The sequence below is a fragment of the Staurois parvus genome, unplaced genomic scaffold, assembly GCF_062004578.1.
Source record: "Staurois parvus isolate SC_StPar_1 unplaced genomic scaffold, SC_StPar_1.0 ptg000187l, whole genome shotgun sequence".
In the NCBI taxonomy this organism is placed as follows: domain Eukaryota; kingdom Metazoa; phylum Chordata; class Amphibia; order Anura; family Ranidae; genus Staurois; species Staurois parvus.
The window spans coordinates 5,174,358-5,193,001 of record NW_028317983.1 but is presented as its reverse complement, the minus strand read 5'-3'; the positions used below and the strand labels follow the sequence as shown (position 1 = coordinate 5,193,001).

Here is an 18,644-nt window from a genome sequence, read left to right as displayed (position 1 = left end):
AACGTAAGGGACACTCTTCCACCTGACCCTCAACGTAAGGGACACTCTTCCACCTGACCCTCAACGTAAGGGACACTCTTCCACCTGACCCTCAACGTAAGGGACACTCTTCCACCTGACCCTCAACGTAAGGGACACTCTTCCACCTGACCCTCAACGTAAGGGACACTCTTCCACCTGACCCTCAACGTAAGGGACACTCTTCCACCTGACCCTCAACGTAAGGGACACTCTTCCACCTGACCCTCAACGTAAGGGACACTCTTCCACCTGACCCTCAACGTAAGGGACACTCTTCCACCTGACCCTCAACGTAAGGGACACTCTTCCACCTGACCCTCAACGTAAGGGACACTCTTCCACCTGACCCTCAACGTAAGGGACACTCTTCCACCTGACCCTCAACGTAAGGGACACTCTTCCACCTGACCCTCAACGTAAGGGACACTCTTCCACCTGACCCTCAACGTAAGGGACACTCTTCCACCTGACCCTCAACGTAAGGGACACTCTTCCACCTGACCCTCAACGTAAGGGACACTCTTCCACCTGACCCTCAACGTAAGGGACACTCTTCCACCTGACCCTCAACGTAAGGGACACTCTTCCACCTGACCCTCAACGTAAGGGACACTCTTCCACCTGACCCTCAACGTAAGGGACACTCTTCCACCTGACCCTCAACGTAAGGGACACTCTTCCACCTGACCCTCAACGTAAGGGACACTCTTCCACCTGACCCTCAACGTAAGGGACACTCTTCCACCTGACCCTCAACGTAAGGGACACTCTTCCACCTGACCCTCAACGTAAGGGACACTCTTCCACCTGACCCTCAACGTAAGGGACACTCTTCCACCTGACCCTCAACGTAAGGGACACTCTTCCACCTGACCCTCAACGTAAGGGACACTCTTCCACCTGACCCTCAACGTAAGGGACACTCTTCCACCTGACCCTCAACGTAAGGGACACTCTTCCACCTGACCCTCAACGTAAGGGACACTCTTCCACCTGACCCTCAACGTAAGGGACACTCTTCCACCTGACCCTCAACGTAAGGGACACTCTTCCACCTGACCATCAACGTAAGGGAAACTCTTCCACCTGACCAACGTAAGGGACACTCTTCCACCTGACCAACGTAAGGGACACTCTTCCACCTGACCAACGTAAGGGACACTCTTCCACCTGACCAACGTAAGGGACACTCTTCCACCTGACCAACGTAAGGGACACTCTTCCACCTGACCAACGTAAGGGACACTCTTCCACCTGACCAACGTAAGGGACACTCTTCCACCTGACCATCAACGTAAGGGACACTCTTCCACCTGACCATCAACGTAAGGGACACTCTTCCACCTGACCATCAACGTAAGGGACACTCTTCCACCTGACCATCAACGTAAGGGACACTCTTCCACCTGACCAATAATGAAAGGAGCATTCTTCTGCCTGACCATCAATGTAAGGGACATTCTTCCAGCTGACCATCAATGTAAGGGACATTCTTCCAGCTGACTATCAATGTAAGGGACATTTTTCCACCTGACCATCAATGTAAGGGACATTTTTCCACCTGACCATCATTGTAAGGGACGTTCTTCCCCCTGATTAATGAAAGGAGCATTCCTCCCCTTGACCACCAATGTAAGGGACATTTGTCCCATTGTCTATCAACATCGAGAGGGGGACTCTTCCCAATCATCACCGTGAGTGGCATGTGTATCAATGACCACGAAATGTAAGAGACGTTCTTCTCAATGGCCACCAATGTCAGTAGCAATCTTTCCACTGACCACCAATATAAGGGCCATTCTTCTCACTGACCACCAATGTAAGGGACATTCTTTCCCCTGACCACCAACATAAGGAATATTCTTCCCATAGACCCCTGATGAGTCAGGATCCCTTAGGAATGAAAAATACTTCAAGGGTTCGTTTGAAAAAACAAGTTGAGAAAGGCTGCTATATACAAATATAAATCAGCATCCTCCAATTTTGTAAAAACCTAAAACTCAGGTCTTTCAGCAAGTCACATGATCTCCTAATACCAACTGTTAATGAAACAGCTATTCCAAGTCACCAAGGAGCTCATATTATCCACTTAGATCATGAGCACATAATCCAATTTTTAGCCGAGTAATGTGAAAATACCATCTAATCCGGGACCTCAGACTGTACCTGAACAGCAAAAACATTACACCAAACTGGAAGAACCTTCAAATAACACATCTGGGAGCAGGGGCGGACTGAAAACTCATGGGGCCCCCGGGCAATAGGGGATCATGGGGCCCGTGTCCTTACCCAAACTCAAAAAAGCTCATGAAAAAGGTACCAGGGGCATCTCATGGGGCCCCCTACTGACCCCAGGCCCTCGGGCAGTACCCAAGTTTCCAAATGGTCAGTCCGCCCCTGTCTGGGAGTAATTACTCCAAGGCAGTCCCTGAAATGATCATCTCACAAAGAGAAATGGATATGAGATAGAAAGACAGACAAGGTATAGATGGACAGAAGAACAGACAAATGGGACATAGAAAAACAAAACAACACAATTAGCCCCCATTCATGTGTGAATATTCCATTGTATCCAGGCGATTCAGAGGTGTTTTTCTGAGCAGTAAAGGAGCAGAATCACAGATTTTTGACCCCATAGACTTATAAATGGAAGCACCTGAAAGACGTGTATTTTTCAGCGGCTCTCCCAATAAAGTCAAACGCTAAGGGGCCAAAAGTATGCGTGGATCTGACATTTAGACGCTCATGTACTTTTTCCAGCTTCACGCAAAGGGCAAAAAACGACAGGACACTCAGGTGTAAATGGGCCTATTGAGAATACAAGGATTCTTCATCCTGAGTGTTGTCACCCTTTGGAAATTGAGCATCATGAGACAGGTGTGAATGGGGGCCTACAGAGAGAAGGGGAGGACAGAGAGAAGGGGGGGGGCAGAGATAGAGAGGGTAGAAGGAGGTAGACCATGGTAGTGAGGGGGGAGATAGATGGAGAGATGGGGGAGGGGGCAAAAAGAGGGAGGGTAGAAGGGGGAGACAGAGACAGTAAGGGGGGGGGCAGAGAAATACAGAGGTTTAAAGAGGGGAGACAGAGATGGGGGGGAGCAGAGAGAGGGAGGAGACAGAGACAGTAAGGGGGGGGGGGGGCAGAGAGATACAGAGGTTTAAAGAGGGGAGACAGAGATGGGGGGGAGCAGAGAGAGGGAGGAGACAGACAGTAAGGGGGGGGGGGACAGAGAGATAAAGAGGTTTAAAGGGGGGGCAGAGATACAGAGGTTTAAAGAGGGGAGACAGAGATAGGGGGGAGCAGAGAGAGGGAGGGGATACAGGCAGGGGTGGACTGACCATTTGGAAACTCGGGCACTGCCCGAGGGCCCGGGGTCAGTGGGGGGCCCCATGAGATGCCCCTGGTACCTTTTTCATAGGCTTTTTTGAGTTTTGGCAAGGACACAGGGGCCCCATGATCCCCTATTGCCCGGGGGCCCCATGAGTTGTCAGTCCGCCCCTGGAAAGGGGGGGGAAGACAGTAATGGGGAGCAGAGAGGTTTGAAGGGAGAGAGGGGAGACAGCGTTGGAAAGGGAAGAGGGTTGAGGGGGAGAGAGAGAAGGTTAAGGGCAATAGTCAGAGACAGGGGGGCAGAGATAAAGGGGGGACCAAAACTGGTGGAAGGGGTACAGATGTAGAGAGGAGGGAGATAGAAAAGAAAGGAAAGAGAGGTAGGCAGTGATACTGATGGGGGAGGGGGAAAAGGAGAGAGACAGAGAGAGGGAAGAGGATTGAGCATGGAAAGAATAAAACAGAAGGGAAGATAGAGATAGCTTGATATTCAGACATGTAGTAAATCAGCTAACAAGCATTGTACCCCATCAGTGATCACCACACACGCACTATCATATATATATATATATATACATACACACACATATACATACACACACACACACACACACTATTTATATATATATTTATATATATATATATATATATATATACACATACATACCAATACACACACACATACATATACACACACACATATATATATATATATATATATACACACACACACATACATACATATATATATACACACACACACACACATACATACATACACACACACGGACCTCAGATATATCATCGAGTGTCATCCAGTAAAGTCGGTCATACAATCACACTACAATGAAGAGCAGCGATGACACACGGACGAGTCGCAGAGTGTAAACGTTCGCAGACACCTCGAACGCGGTGGCTCGGCTCGCTCTGGTTGTCAGGACCCTAGCAACATGCTCAGAGCCCTTCCCCCAACATCAGGGAGACGTGTTGGCCGATATCAGTGCCGGGGCCCATCTTCTGTGCTGATAGCCCTGATCATCATGAACGATGACTGGCAGAGCAATGATCACACCCAATGCATTGATTATAGATCAGGAAATGAAAGGACTTTCAACATTGCATGGTAAGAGAAGAATATTCCGGCACTGAATGATCACAATAAATACAAGGAAATGATACCCCAAGTCCATTGCCTGTAACCTGCGTTGTAGCACATCGCAATGCACTCCAAGTAAAGGGTCTGAATGGGACCTCAATGTACGCAGCCGGCAGAGGTGCATTGCAGCGCACAATCTGGGAGCGCAGCGCACAATCTCTTACACCCAGCCCCCGATGACACGCTGCAGAGCACACACATCATCAGGGGCCCGGCTGCAAGAACCTGGAAAAGACAGCCGGCTCTTGATGGCATCAGAGATGGTGACACGGCACTGGGTGAGCAACACCGATGGGTTCGCTGGGCATATATATTTTTTGTGGGTAACCCAGATAGGGAGGGAGGGGATTGAAGTTCCATTTTAGGGCTCATTCACACCAACAAGCTATGTTCAATACACAACCTCTGATGCATGTTGGGGCAGTACACTGGCTAAGGGGTTAGCACTTCCACCTAGCAGCAGTCGTCGGTTCAAATCCCAACCACGCCACTACCTGCCTGCATGTTCTCTGTGTGTCTGGGTGGGTTTCCTCCAGGTACTCCGGTTTCCTCCCACCGTCCAAAGACATGCTGGGAGGTTAATTTGCTCCTGTCTAAATTGGCCCGCGTATGTGTATGTATGAATGAGAATTAGGCTGGCCATACATTATACAATTTTCTTGAGATTTTTGGTTTAGATTTACCAAAAACCATATAATATGAGATCAAACCTAACACTTTCAATTGTATTCAATTAGGCAGTCCCTTGCACTACATAGTTGAAGGTGAATCTAATGGAAATTGGGCAGACATTGGACAGAAAATTGCATAGTATATGGTCAGCCGTAGGGACCTTAGATTGTATGCCCCTTGAGGGATAGGGACTGATGTGAATGTACAATATATATGTAAAGCACTGCGTAAATTGACAGTGCTATATAAGTACCTGTAACCGATAACAGTGCTGATGCATCAGTTACTCTTTTTTTTTTAGTAGTATTAAATATTAAAATGTGACAAGTGACCGTTCTATTTGCAGCTGATGTATCGCGGTGCGGTAGAGTTCCTTGGAAAAAAAAAAAAAAAGTAGTGCATGCCAAACTTTATTTCAGCGCACCCCATCGAAGTGCAATCTATTTCATAGAACGCCAGGTATATTGCCTTGTCTTTGAGTTGGGACCCCAGTGTAAAAAGGTGTGAATGGGCTCTTAAAGCACCGCAACAGTGCGAATGGGCCCTTAAAGCACCGCAACAGTGCGAATGGGCGCTTAACGCACCGCAACAGTGCGAATGGGCCCTTAACGCACCCCAACAGTGCGAATGGGCCCTTAACGCACCGCAACAGTGCGAATGGGCCCTTAACGCACCGCAACAGTGCGAATGGGCCCTTAACGCACCGCAACAGTGCGAATGGGCCCTTAACGCACCCCAACAGTGCGAATGGGCCCTTAACGCACCCCAACAGTGCGAATGGGCCCTTAACGCACCCCAACAGTGCGAATGGGCCCTTAACGCACCCCAACAGTGCGAATGGGCCCTTAACGCACCCCAACAGTGCGAATGGGCCCTTAACGCACCCCAACAGTGCGAATGGGCCCTTAACGCACCCCAACAGTGCGAATGGGCCCTTAACGCACCCCAACAGTGCGAATGGGCCCTTAACGCACCCCAACAGTGTCAATGGGCCCTTAACGCACCCCAACAGTGCGAATGGGCCCTTAACGCACCCCAACAGTGTCAATGGGCCCTTAACACACCCCAACAGTGTCAATGGGCCCTTAACACACCCCAACAGTGTCAATGGGCCCCTGAAAGAAGCAGCTCATCATCACAGATGGGCTTTATCATCACCTATGGCGTACGCTATAGCTGTAGCATCTAATAATATACTATCACACAGTTGTGTGCAATTAATCGCAGACTGAACCTCGGGGAGCCGTTCGTTCCATTTGTTTAGCGATCTGTTTCCTGTTCGGTGAAGCTGAGCTCACAATTTTTTTTAGTAGCGTAATCAAACTGTTAAATATCGCCGGCCTATGAGAAAACTCCATCTGCCTGTGGAGGGTCCGTCCTCTGCAGAAATCCTGTTCTGCCACCTGTTTCCTCCCCCTCCCATTCCTATCCTTGACTCAATGTGATCAGCTGTTTATTCGCACCCCCCCCCCCCCTCAACAATGACAGCCTGAGACACAATACGACGGACGCAGCGATAAGCGTGGAGTGACACCCAGCACAGCCAGTGCAAGCACATGCACCAAATATTATCCACTGCAGCCATGGAAGGTAATAAATACAAAGGAAACACCCCGAGAGAATCAGATCCCCGTGTGAAACGATCGCTGCACACGGATCTGCCGCAGTCCAACGACACTGGAGCATGGTGAACAGCCGGGGCGCAGACCGTCATTCCAATCAGCTCCATTAGCAGTGAAGGGGTTAAAACATAGAAAATCATCTTTCAATTGACTTTGATATTAAATAACAATTTAGTCAAATCAAACTTATCTGCTGGTACGGGGCTCTTGAGGGATCTGATCTGCCCTATGGGAATCATCGGAATGTTCCTGAACCACATACTGTAAGTGTTGTGTCTGCGCTGCAACACGGGGAGATCCAGGCTGACTTCACACTGATCCCTTCTTCTGCTTTTGCATTTAAAAAAAGCAGAAGAAAAACGGATGACCATTTATTCCCGTGAAACACGTCACACTGATCCGTTGCAGGTTTGCTGCATTTTTGGTGCGGTAAAAAAAAACAAAAAAAAAAAACGCACCAAAAATGCACTTCCCTATTGAATTCAACGAAAAACACAGCAAAAATGCACTTGTGTTAGGTTTTGGTGTGCGTTTTGAGACAAGGCAAGACCAGCTACTTGCAACCCCCCCCCCAAAAAATTTTTTATTTTTTTTAAAAAGACAGTACAAAATAGTAAATCAACAAAACATGAAAATGCTAAATTTCTTTTAACCCCTTGCCCTCCAGAGGATTTCCCCCCCCCCTTCCTGATCAGGCCATTTTTTTTTATAATACAGTGCTGCGTTATTTTAACTGACAATTGCGCGGTCATGCAGCGTTGCAACCAAATGAAATTTACATCCTTTGTTCCCCACAAATAGAGCTTTCTTTTGGTGGTATTTCATCACCTCTGTGTTTTTAATTTTTTTCGGTATAAACAAAAAAACCCCAACAATTAGGAAAAAAATACATTGTTTTTGACTTTTTGCTATTAAACATGTCCAGTAAAAAAAATGTAAAAAAATCAAATTTCTTCATAAATTTAGGCCAAAATGGATTCTGCTCCATGTCTTTGCCAAGAAAACAAAGATCCCAATACGTGTAAATTAATTGGTTTACATGAAAGTTATAGTGCCTACAAATGGCGGTATATGTACTGGAATTTTTTTTTTTTTTACTAGTAATGGTGGCGATCAGCGACTTATTGCGGGATTGTGGTGGACATTCTGACACTGGGGGGTGGGACTGATTAACTGCCACTGACATCCCCAGTGACACTAATACATTGATAAGTTTTAATAAAAAGCACTGACACTGTACTAATGACACTGGGCAGGAAGGGGTTAACATATGGGCGATCAAAGGGTTAGCTGTGTGCTGTTTTACATAGTGTGCTGTGTGTGTTTTACTATGCAGACATGCTGCTTTGTAGTGCTCTGTGTAGTGCTCTACAAAGCAGCATGTTCAAGCTGACAGGGGAGAGATCTGTGTTGTGTACAGGGGCGGACTGACCATTCGGGACTTTGTAGTGCTCTGCGTAGTGCTCTACAAAGCAGCATGTTCAAGCTGACGGGGAGAGATCTGTGTTGTGTACAGGGGCGGACTGACCATGCCCGAAAGCCCGGGTTCAGTAGGGGGCCCCATGAAATGCCCCTGGTACCTTTCATAGGCTTTTTTGGGTGTGGTTTGAGTGTGGGCGAGGACACAGGGGCCCCATGATCCCCTATTGCCCGGGGGGTCCCATGAGTTGTCAGTCCGCCCCTGGTTGTGTACACACAGACTTCTACCCTGTTAGCTCCGCCCACGATCACCAAGTCCCCGAGACCCAGTGCTTGACATGCCGAAGAGCCAATAGTGGCGCAGGTAGGGAGCGCGCGCCCCCTACCCAGAAATGCAAATCACGTATATATACACATGATTTTGCGCATCCCTGCCGCCCTGTAGCAGTACGGTTAGAAAAAAAAAAAACGCATATGCATTTTTGCCATGGATCAGTGTAAAAGTAATAAAACTGGAGCATTCAGAATCTAGTACAGCTGTGCATATTAGTTCGAATTCACTTGAAATCGCACCAATTTCAAAGTCGCAGCTCAGTGCGACTTGTAAGACATCTGTGCGACTTCATGCAAGTCGCACCAGAAATCGGCAAAAGCGGTGCAGGAACTACTTTTCCAATCGGTGCGACTCAGACCTCGGATTAGACCACTTCCACTGCCGATCACAGGGTGCAACTTGTGATGTGATTTGAACTGTCAAATCGCATGAAAATTCACAGTGGTGTGAACCGGGGCTGATTGTCAAAGCTTCATTGAACAAGTTGAAGTTAGAAGCTGACTGGCTATAATGCACAGCTGCATCAGATTTTGCACTCGCCATTGGGGGTTATTTACTAAAACTGGAGAGTGCAAAATCTGGTGCAATTCTGCAACTAAGGCGACCAGCGGAATTTAACCCCTTCACAACCACCATATGTGCGTCGGCAAAAGGGTTGGCTTGAACACCCACATGCTGTGTATATACACGCCGCTGGGTGGCTGATCTTTATGTGATGAAGGCGCGCTCACTCCACGCTCCCGGCACAGAGACCGAGCTGCTGAAGACCTGCTCTCCGTCCGGACTAATGATCTGTAGCCGATGGGACCAGCTTCTGATCATGTGACCACTGTGTCAGCGGTCACATGATCACCAATCCTTTCTGGCGTCCAGGTATCCAAACCGTTAAAAGGAACGCCAGGGCAGACAGGAAAGGGTTAAATGTGTCCTTGAAATCTCTGGGTTGCACCTATACTTCAAAAAGTCTGTGCTGGCCTAATGCAGGCCATAGACGCTTAGTTTATCGGCCAAACTTTCGCCCGAAAAACGAAACATCGGTCGTTCTGTTGCCACCAATGATTACGAAAATCGGCCGTTTTTCGTAAAATTTCCAGCATAAAAGAAATGAGGAGGAACCACGAAAATCAGCCGATGACATTGTCCCACTAATGGTGCGAATATCGGCCGATTATTCTTTTGGACGAAAATTTGGCCAATAAACGAACCGTCTATGGCCTGCATAAGGCTGACCAATCTGGTGGTACAATTCCCTTTAGATCCCTTTAGAGAGTACAAGGGTCTGCCTGATTGGATACTAATTCAAAGGGTTGTTTGTTTGTCTTCGGAATCATGAACGTTTACTGGCTGGATAAAGCGTAAAATCCCCGGGACTTTCCCACGCCAGGGGAGTCGCAGCAGCTGTGTACAGCCTCCAATAGAAGAAGCAGATTGCTGATGCGTAGGCGTTCACCTCGTGCGTAGGCGTTCACCTCGTGCGCACGCGTCCACCATTATTTTTTCAAATGTACCATTTTCACGTTTGTGAAAATTTGGGATTGTTCAACGTAATTATTTTTTTATTACAGGTACTTCTATAGCGCCATCAATTTTACGCAGCACTTTACATATAGGGGAGCACAGTGGCTAAATGGTTAGCAATCACGCCTGGCAGCACTAGAGTTGTTGGTTCGAATCCCAACCACAGCACCGCCTGCCTGGAGTTTTCATGTTCTCACTGTGCCTGCGCGGGTTTCCTCCGGGTACTCCGGTTTCCTCCACCACTCCAAAGACATGCTGGTAGGTCAATTTAATCCTGTCTAAGTTGTCCCTAGTATGTGTATGTATGAATGTGAGTTAGGGACTTTAGATTGTACACCCCTTGAGGGTTAGGAACTGATGTGAATGTACAATATATATGTAAAGCGCTGCGTAAATTGATGGCGCTATATAAGTACCTGAAATAAATAATAAATAAATATAGTACATTCACATCAGTCCCTAACCCTCAAGGGGTGTACAATCTAAAGTTCTTAACTCACATTCATACATACACATACTAGGGCCAATTTAGCCAATTCACCTACCAGCATGTCTTTGGGGTGTGGGAGGAAACCGGAGTACCCGGAGGAAATCCACACAGGGAGAACATGCAAACTCCAGGCAGGTGGTGCCATGGCTGGGATTTGAACTGCCAGGTGGAAATGCTAACCATTTAGCCATATTGGTTTGATTGGGAGGAATAGTGCCCCATCGATGATGTAATTGGGAGGAACTGTGCCCCATCGTTGGTGTCATTGGGAGGAACTGTGCCCCATCATTGGTGTAATTGAGAGGAACTGTGCCCCATCGTTGGTGTCATTGGGAGGAACTGTGCCCCATCATTGGTGTAATAGGGAGGAATTGGGCCCCATCGATGATGTAATTGGGAGGAATTGTGCCCCATCAATGGTGTAATTGGGAGGAATTGGGCCCCATTGTTGGTGTCATTGGGAGGAACTGTGCCCCATCGATGATGCAATTGGGAGGAACTGTGCCTCATCATTGGTGTAATAGGGAGGAATTGGGCCCCATTGTCGGTGTCATTGGAAGGAACTGTGCCCCATCACTGGCTTCATTGGTAGGAATTGTGTCCCATCAATTTGCTTTACATATATATTGTACATTCACATCAATCCCTAACCCTCAAGGGGCATACAATCTAAGGTCCCTAACTCACATTCATACATACACATACTAGGGCCAATTTAGACAGGAGCCAATTAACCTAACAGCATGTCTTTGGAGTTTGGGAGGAAACCAGAGTACCTGGAGGAAACCCACAAAGTCACAGGGAGAACATGCAAACTCCAGGCAGGTGGTGCTGTGGTTGGGATTCGAACCAACGACCCGAGTACTGCCAGGTGGAAGTGCTAACTACTGAGCCAGTGTCCTGCCCATACCCATTGTGCTCTCAGCTAACAAACATCCACGTGCATGGTGCCACAAAGCCGCGCAACGCATTTCTGTAAAAGGATCCAGGACCTCTTTTCTGCGTTTCTAGTGCATTGAAATTAATGGGCTGCTGACACGAGACACGCAGAAATGAGCACACGCATCGGTCGTACCTGTAGGCGTGAGTCTAGCCCAAGAGTTTAGCAGGATGCGTGACCAAAACCCCTTTTTTTGGGTCCGCACTAGAATTGGATCGCATGGGTATTCACACCTATACAATCTGATTCTGCAAGTCACACCGCGTTTTGCGGACTGCTTTTGGGGTGTTAACTTAACTTACACACCCGCAGCGGTTCACATGAACGGGGTGCGATTGTGATGCAGTGTGGAATTCACACAGAAATTACTGCCAATTCCGCACCTCATCAATGTGAACCAGGGCTTAGAGAAAGCTGAGGGATGCCATTGGTGGGCGCCCTCTGAATATGCCATGTGCCTGGCTCTCTTCTATTCTCACCGAGTACAGGGTCCAAAGATGGCATGCAGCAAATAAAAAAAATTGTGGGGAGAAGTCAGCATTTGTATCTCTACACTTCAGGTCATTGACTAAGAAAGTACTAAAGTGACGGCATCTGCATGAAAGCCAGGCAACTAGCATTTCCTAAAGGAGGTGGCAGCTGACATAGGCCTCTCTTGACACTGTCTACACCAGTGTTTCTCAACTCCAGTCCTCATGGACCCCCAACAGGTCATGTTTTCAGGATTTCCATTATTTTGCACAGGTGATTTGATCAGTTTCACTGCCTTAGTAATTACCACAGCTGTTTCATCTGAGGGAAATCCTAAAAACATGACCTGTTGGGGGTCCATGAGGACTGGAGTTGAGAAACACTGGTCTACACACATACAGATCTGATCTTCACAACATTCAGACAATGGACATCCTGCTCAGTATTAAAGTTACTGCATCATCGGTGTGACAGCCGGGTAATCAGCATTTTCAAAAAGAGGTGACTTGCTAGGTAGGTCTCTTATAACAGGTTGCCCATACACACACAGATCTGATTGTTGCAGAGATCTCTAGATGTATAATTGCTACCAGTGCTAAGACAAGGTCATCCAGCGCCTAGGTCAAAGAAGCCAAACTGTGCCCCCACCGCACCTTCATTATGTGCGAGCTTAGGGGATGCTACCCCCAGCAGTCATCAAAATTCCTTGTAGAAGAATTATTATTATACAGGATTTATATTATTATTATTATTATACAGGATTTATATATTATTATTATACAGGATTTATATTATTATTATTATACAGGATTTATATTATTATTATTATTATACAGGATTTATATATTATTATTATACAGGATTTATATATTATTATTATACAGGATTTATATGGCGCCAACAGTTTGCTCAGCGCTTTACAATATAACAGGAGACAATACAGCAATAATACAGTTCAATACAAGAGGGATAGGAGGGCCCTGATCCTTGGAGCTTACAATCTAAGGGGAGAGGCAAGTGGTACAAAAGGTAGTAACTGTGGGGGATGGACTGGTAGGAGGAGTAGAAGATTCCAGTATTAGCTGAGGGCAGGATAGGCTTCCCTGGAGAGATAGGTTTTCAGAGATCGCCTAAAAGTGAGCAGAGTAGTCTGATAAATTGGGGTAAGAGTTCCAGAGGATGGGGGAAGCTCTGGAGAAGTCCTGGAGACGAGCATGGGAGGAAGAGACAAGGGAGCTAGAGAGTAGGAGGTCTTGCGAGTGGAGAAGAAGAATGAGCTCATTGGCCCCCCAACCCATATAGTAAACCGCTGCACCCAGGGAAGCCGCCCCTCCTGCCCACCCCTTGTCCCAGCCCTGATTGCTACTCATCCTATTTCAATTGACCGCCTCATGAAGGTCCAATACATGGTGACCCCAAGTCATCCAATCTGCTTTATTAATACAGACCAATAGAATTTCATTCTGGATTATCTAACCCAGTGGCCTCCAAACTGCGGCCCTTTACTTGTTTTTACTCGGCCCTTGGGGTATTATTGCTCCTACTGTACGTAGCAGTGGGGCATAGTTCCTGCCATTGACACCAACAATGGGGCACTATTGTTCCCACTGACACCAATGATGGGGCACTATTGTTCCCACTGACACCAATGATGGGGCACTATTCCTTCCACTGACACCAATGATGGGGCACTATTCCTCCCACTGACACTAGTGATGGGGCACTATTCCCCCCACTGACACCAATGATGGGGCACTATTCCTCCCACTGATATCAATGATGGGGCACTATTCCTCCCACTGATACCAATGATGGGGCACTATTCCTCCCACTGACACCAATGATGGGGCACTATTGTTCCCACTGACACCAATGATGGGGCACTATTCCTCCCACTGACACCAATGATGGGGCACTATTCCTCCCACTGATACCAATGATGGGGCACTATTCCTCCCACTGACACCAATGATGGGGCACCATGTTCCCACTGACACCAATGATGGGTCACTATTCCTCCCACTGATACCAATGATGGGTCACTATTCCTCCCACTGATACCAATGATGGGTCACTATTCCTCCCACTGATACCAATGATGGGGCACTATTCCTCCCACTAATACCAATGATGGGGCACTATTCCTCCCACTGATACCAATGATGGGGCACTATTGTTCCCACTGACACCAATGATGGGGCACTATTGTTCCCACTGACACCAATGATGGGGCACTATTGTTCCCACTGACACCAATGATGGGGCACTATTGTTCCCACTGACACCAATGATGGGGCACTATTGTTCCCACTGACAACAATGATGGGGCACTATTGTTCCCACTGACAACAATGATGGGACACTATTCCTCCCACGGACACCAATGATGGAGCACTATTGTTCCCATTGATACCAATGATGGAGCACTATTCCTTCCACTGACACCAACGATGGGGCACTATTCCTACCACTGATACCAATGATGGGGCACTATTGTTCCCACTGACACCAATGATGGGGCACTATTGTTCCCACTGACACCAATATTGGGGCACTATTCCTCCCCTAATACCAAAGATGTGGCAATGTTTACTGCCACTGACACCAGGACATTTTCCACTCCTGCTGGCCACAGTCCGGTCCGTCTAACGTTTGAAGGATAGTACATTGGCCCTTCATTTAGAAAGTTTGGAGACCCCTGATCTAACCCAACCAATCACATGTGACACCCTCATCAGACTGCTTAAGCCCCACACGTAGTCCAATCACTGGAGATTCTGTGACACCTGCTGTAGATCTATTGTGTCACATACACAACCCAATCATAGGACCTCCAGATGGCTTGTGTCCATCTACCGTCCAGTCATCACACTTTCTACGACCAATACACCAAATCACTTGTGTCGCATACGTTGCCCAATCATCACACGCTCTACAATACCTGAGGCCAACCTCCTGTGCCCTATACACAGCCAACCGTAGAACGATCTTTGGAATCTACAACATGTCTCTTGTGCCCCATACATTGTCCAATCATAGAACGATTTGTGACACCTGCTCCGGGTACGCCCCATACACAGCCCTGTCATAGCACTGTACAACACCTGCACTAGTTCTCACTGTACACAGCCAATCATAGAACTCTCTTTGGCAACTGCACCAGATCACTTCTGTCCCATACACAGTCAGATCAGTGTATGGTGTCTGACACCCACACTAAAGCTCTGTGCCTCTCTGTGGTACCTGCTCCTGACTCTGCCCAATCATGGCACACTCTACAGCACCTGAGCCAAACCTCCTGTGCCTCATACACAATGAAATCATAGAATTCTCTGTTAGATCACTTGTGCCCCATACATTATCCAAATATAGGGCACGCACACCAGACTGCCCATACAAAGTCCAATCACAGAACACTCATTGGGAATTACACCAGACCTCCTGTGCACCACACACAGCCAGTCATAGAAAGCTCTACCACACTTGTGTCCATATTCTTTGACACCTGTGCCAGATCACCCCATACATTGTCCAATCATAGAATGCATGGTGGCATCTACACCACACTGCCACATACATTGCCCAATCATAGAACAACCTTTGGCACCTGCATCTGATTGCCACATGCATTCCTGGTCAAAGAAAGCTTGGTGGCACCTGCACCAGATCTCCCCATACATTGCCTGATCACAGAATGCTTGGTTGTACCTGCACCAGATATCCCCATACATTGCCTGACCACAGAATGCTTGGTGGCACCTGCATTAGATCTCCCCATTCATTACCTGACCACAGAATGCTTGGTGGCACCTGCATTAGATCTCCCCATCCATTACCTGACCACAGAATGCTTGGTGGCACCTGCATTAGATCTCCCCACACATTTGCCCTATAATAGAACACTTGGTGGCACCTACATCAGACCTCCCCACACATTGCACAATCACAGAATGCTTGGTGGCACCTACACCAGATCTCCCCATACACTGCCCGATCACAGAATGCTTGGTGGCACCTACGCCAGATCTCCCCATACATTGCCCGATCATAGAACGCTCGGTGGCACCCTAACCAAATCTCCCCATACATTGCCCGATCATAGAACGCTCGGTGGCACCTACACCAGATCATCCCTTATACTGCCCGATCATAGAATGCTTGGTGGCACTTACACCAGGTCATCCCATATACTGCCTGATCATAGAACGCTTGGTAGCACCTACCCCAGATCTCCCCATATACTGCCTGATCATAGAAAGCTTGGTGGCACCTACACCAGGTCATCCCATATACAGCCCGATCATAGAACGCTTGGTGGCACCTACACCAGGTCATCCCATATACAGCCCGATCATAGAACGCTTGGTGGCACCTACACCAGATCTCCCCATACATTGCCCGATCATAGAACGCTTGGTGGCACCTACACCAGATCTCCCCATATACTGCCTGATCATAGAACGCTTGGCGGCACCTATACCAGGTCATCCCATATACTGCCCGATCATAGAACGCTTGGTGGCACCTACACCAGGTCATCCCATATACTGCCCGATCATAGAACGCTTGGTGGCACCTACACCAGATCTCCCCATATACTGCCCGATCATAGAACGCTTGGTGGCACCTACACCAGGTCATCCCATATACTGCCCGATCATAGAACGCTTGGTGGCAGCTACACCAGATCTCCCCATATACTGCCTGATCATAGAACGCTTGGTGGCACCTACACCAGATCTCCCCATATACTGCCCGATCATAGAACGCTTGGTGGCACCTACACCAGATCTCCCCATAGACTGCCTGATCATAGAACGCTTGGTGGCACCTACACCAGATCTCCCCATATACTGCCCGATCATAGAATGCTTGGTGGCACCTACACCAGGTCATCCCATATACTGCCCGATCATAGAACGCTTGGTGGCACCTACACCAGGTCATCCCATATACTGCCCGATCATAGAACGCTTGGTGGCACCTACACCAGGTCATCTCATATACTGCCCGATCATAGAACGCTTGGTGGCACCTACACCAGATCTCCCCATAGACTGACTGATCATAGAACGCTTGGTGGCACCTACACCAGGTCATCCCATATACTGCCTGATCATAGAATGCTTGGTGGCACCTACACCAGGTCATCCCATATACTGCCTGATCATAGAATGCTTGGTGGCACCTACACCAGGTCATCTCTTATACTGCCCGATCATAGAACACTTGGTGGCACCTACACCAGATCTCCCCATATACTGCCCGATCATAGAACGCTTGGTGGCACCTACACCAGATCTCCCCATATACTGCCTGATCATAGAACGCTTGGTAGCACCTACACCAGATCTCCCCATATACTGCCCGATCATAGAATGCTTGGTGGCACCTACACCAGGTCATTCCATATACTGCCCGATCATAGAACGCTTGGTAGCACCTACACCAGATCTCCCCATATACTGCCCGATCATAGAACGCTTGGTGGCACCTACACCAGATCTCCCCATATACTGCCTGATCATAGAACGCTTGGTGGCACCTACACCAGGTCATCCCATATACTGCCTGATCATAGAACGCTCGGTGGCACCTACACCAGGTCATCCCACATACTGCCTGATCATAGAATGCTTGGTGGCATCTACACCAGGTCATCCCACATACTGCCTGATCATAGAACGCTTGGTAGCACCTACACCAGATCTCCCCATATACTGCCCGATCATAGAACGCTTGGTGGCACCTACTCCAGATTTCCAGATATGTTACCAAACCATAGAATGCTCTTTGGCACACTCCCAGAATCCTTGTGAACCATAGACTGTCCAATCATAGACAGCTCTTTGGCACTTGTACCAGATCATCACAAACACTGACCAATCGTGGAAGGCTTAACGGCACCTGCACCGGATACCTTGCCAAATCATAAAGCACTCCAGGGCACCGCTGGATGGCCCCATACACTCGCCAATCACAGGCCAGCCTATGGCCCCCAGTCGTGGTTGGATGTGGCTCCTCTGGGTCCCTTACCTTCATATCACTGATGATGGTCTGGAAGAGCCCCCCCAGGGCACTGCACTCCTTCTCTATCACAGCCTCCATGTTTCAGCAATGAGATCCAATCAACAGAAGAGAGCAGAGAGCCAATCCGAGGGTCGGGAGCAGCGATTAGGATCCCTCTATACACCGGGAGACCCCCTCTATGTCACCTGGACGGATGTCGCAGCGATTCCTGGCACAGGGGACACACAGAACGATCGGATCACACCCTCAGGAGCACAACCCCCACAGCATCGCCCCCCTGTACAAGATCCATGGTATCCGAGACCCCCGGGAGCAATGAGGACGACGATTGAGATCGGAGAGCTGCCAGTCCCGTCCAGCGCGATCCCAGCTCTACCAAGCACTGCGCTGCCTCCTCCTCCCCCCTTCCGTCCGCACAATGGGAGCCCGGACACCAGCGCCCCCACATGGACAGCCCGGGAACCGCAGCCTGCTGCCGGCCCGCGCTATTGTGTCTGCGGGGTGTCCGCTCTGCGGTATTCACACTGCTCCCCCCTCCCCCAACATCGTTCATTTATTGGGGGCTTCAGTCAATTCGTCTCAACATCATCAGCAGAGGAATCAGAGGGGATGTATAATACAGAGACACACTTCTTACATT

The 18,644-nt window shown here is 48.4% G+C and overlaps 1 protein-coding gene across 4 annotated transcripts in view; it reads right to left on the bottom strand.

The window, feature by feature from the left end:
- Window positions 1-18,395, bottom strand: part of MTSS1 (MTSS I-BAR domain containing 1) — a 268,242-nt gene extending 249,847 nt beyond the window's left edge. For all 4 annotated transcript variants that reach the window (XM_089677514.1, XM_089677517.1, XM_089677516.1 and 1 more), the window contains exon 1: window positions 18,011-18,395. In XM_089677514.1, coding sequence (XP_089533640.1) covers window positions 18,011-18,082 — 72 coding nt within the window. In that variant the 5' untranslated portion in view covers window positions 18,083-18,395. The remainder of the gene's footprint in view (window positions 1-18,010) is intronic.
- Between the last annotated feature and the right edge of the window lie 249 nt (window positions 18,396-18,644).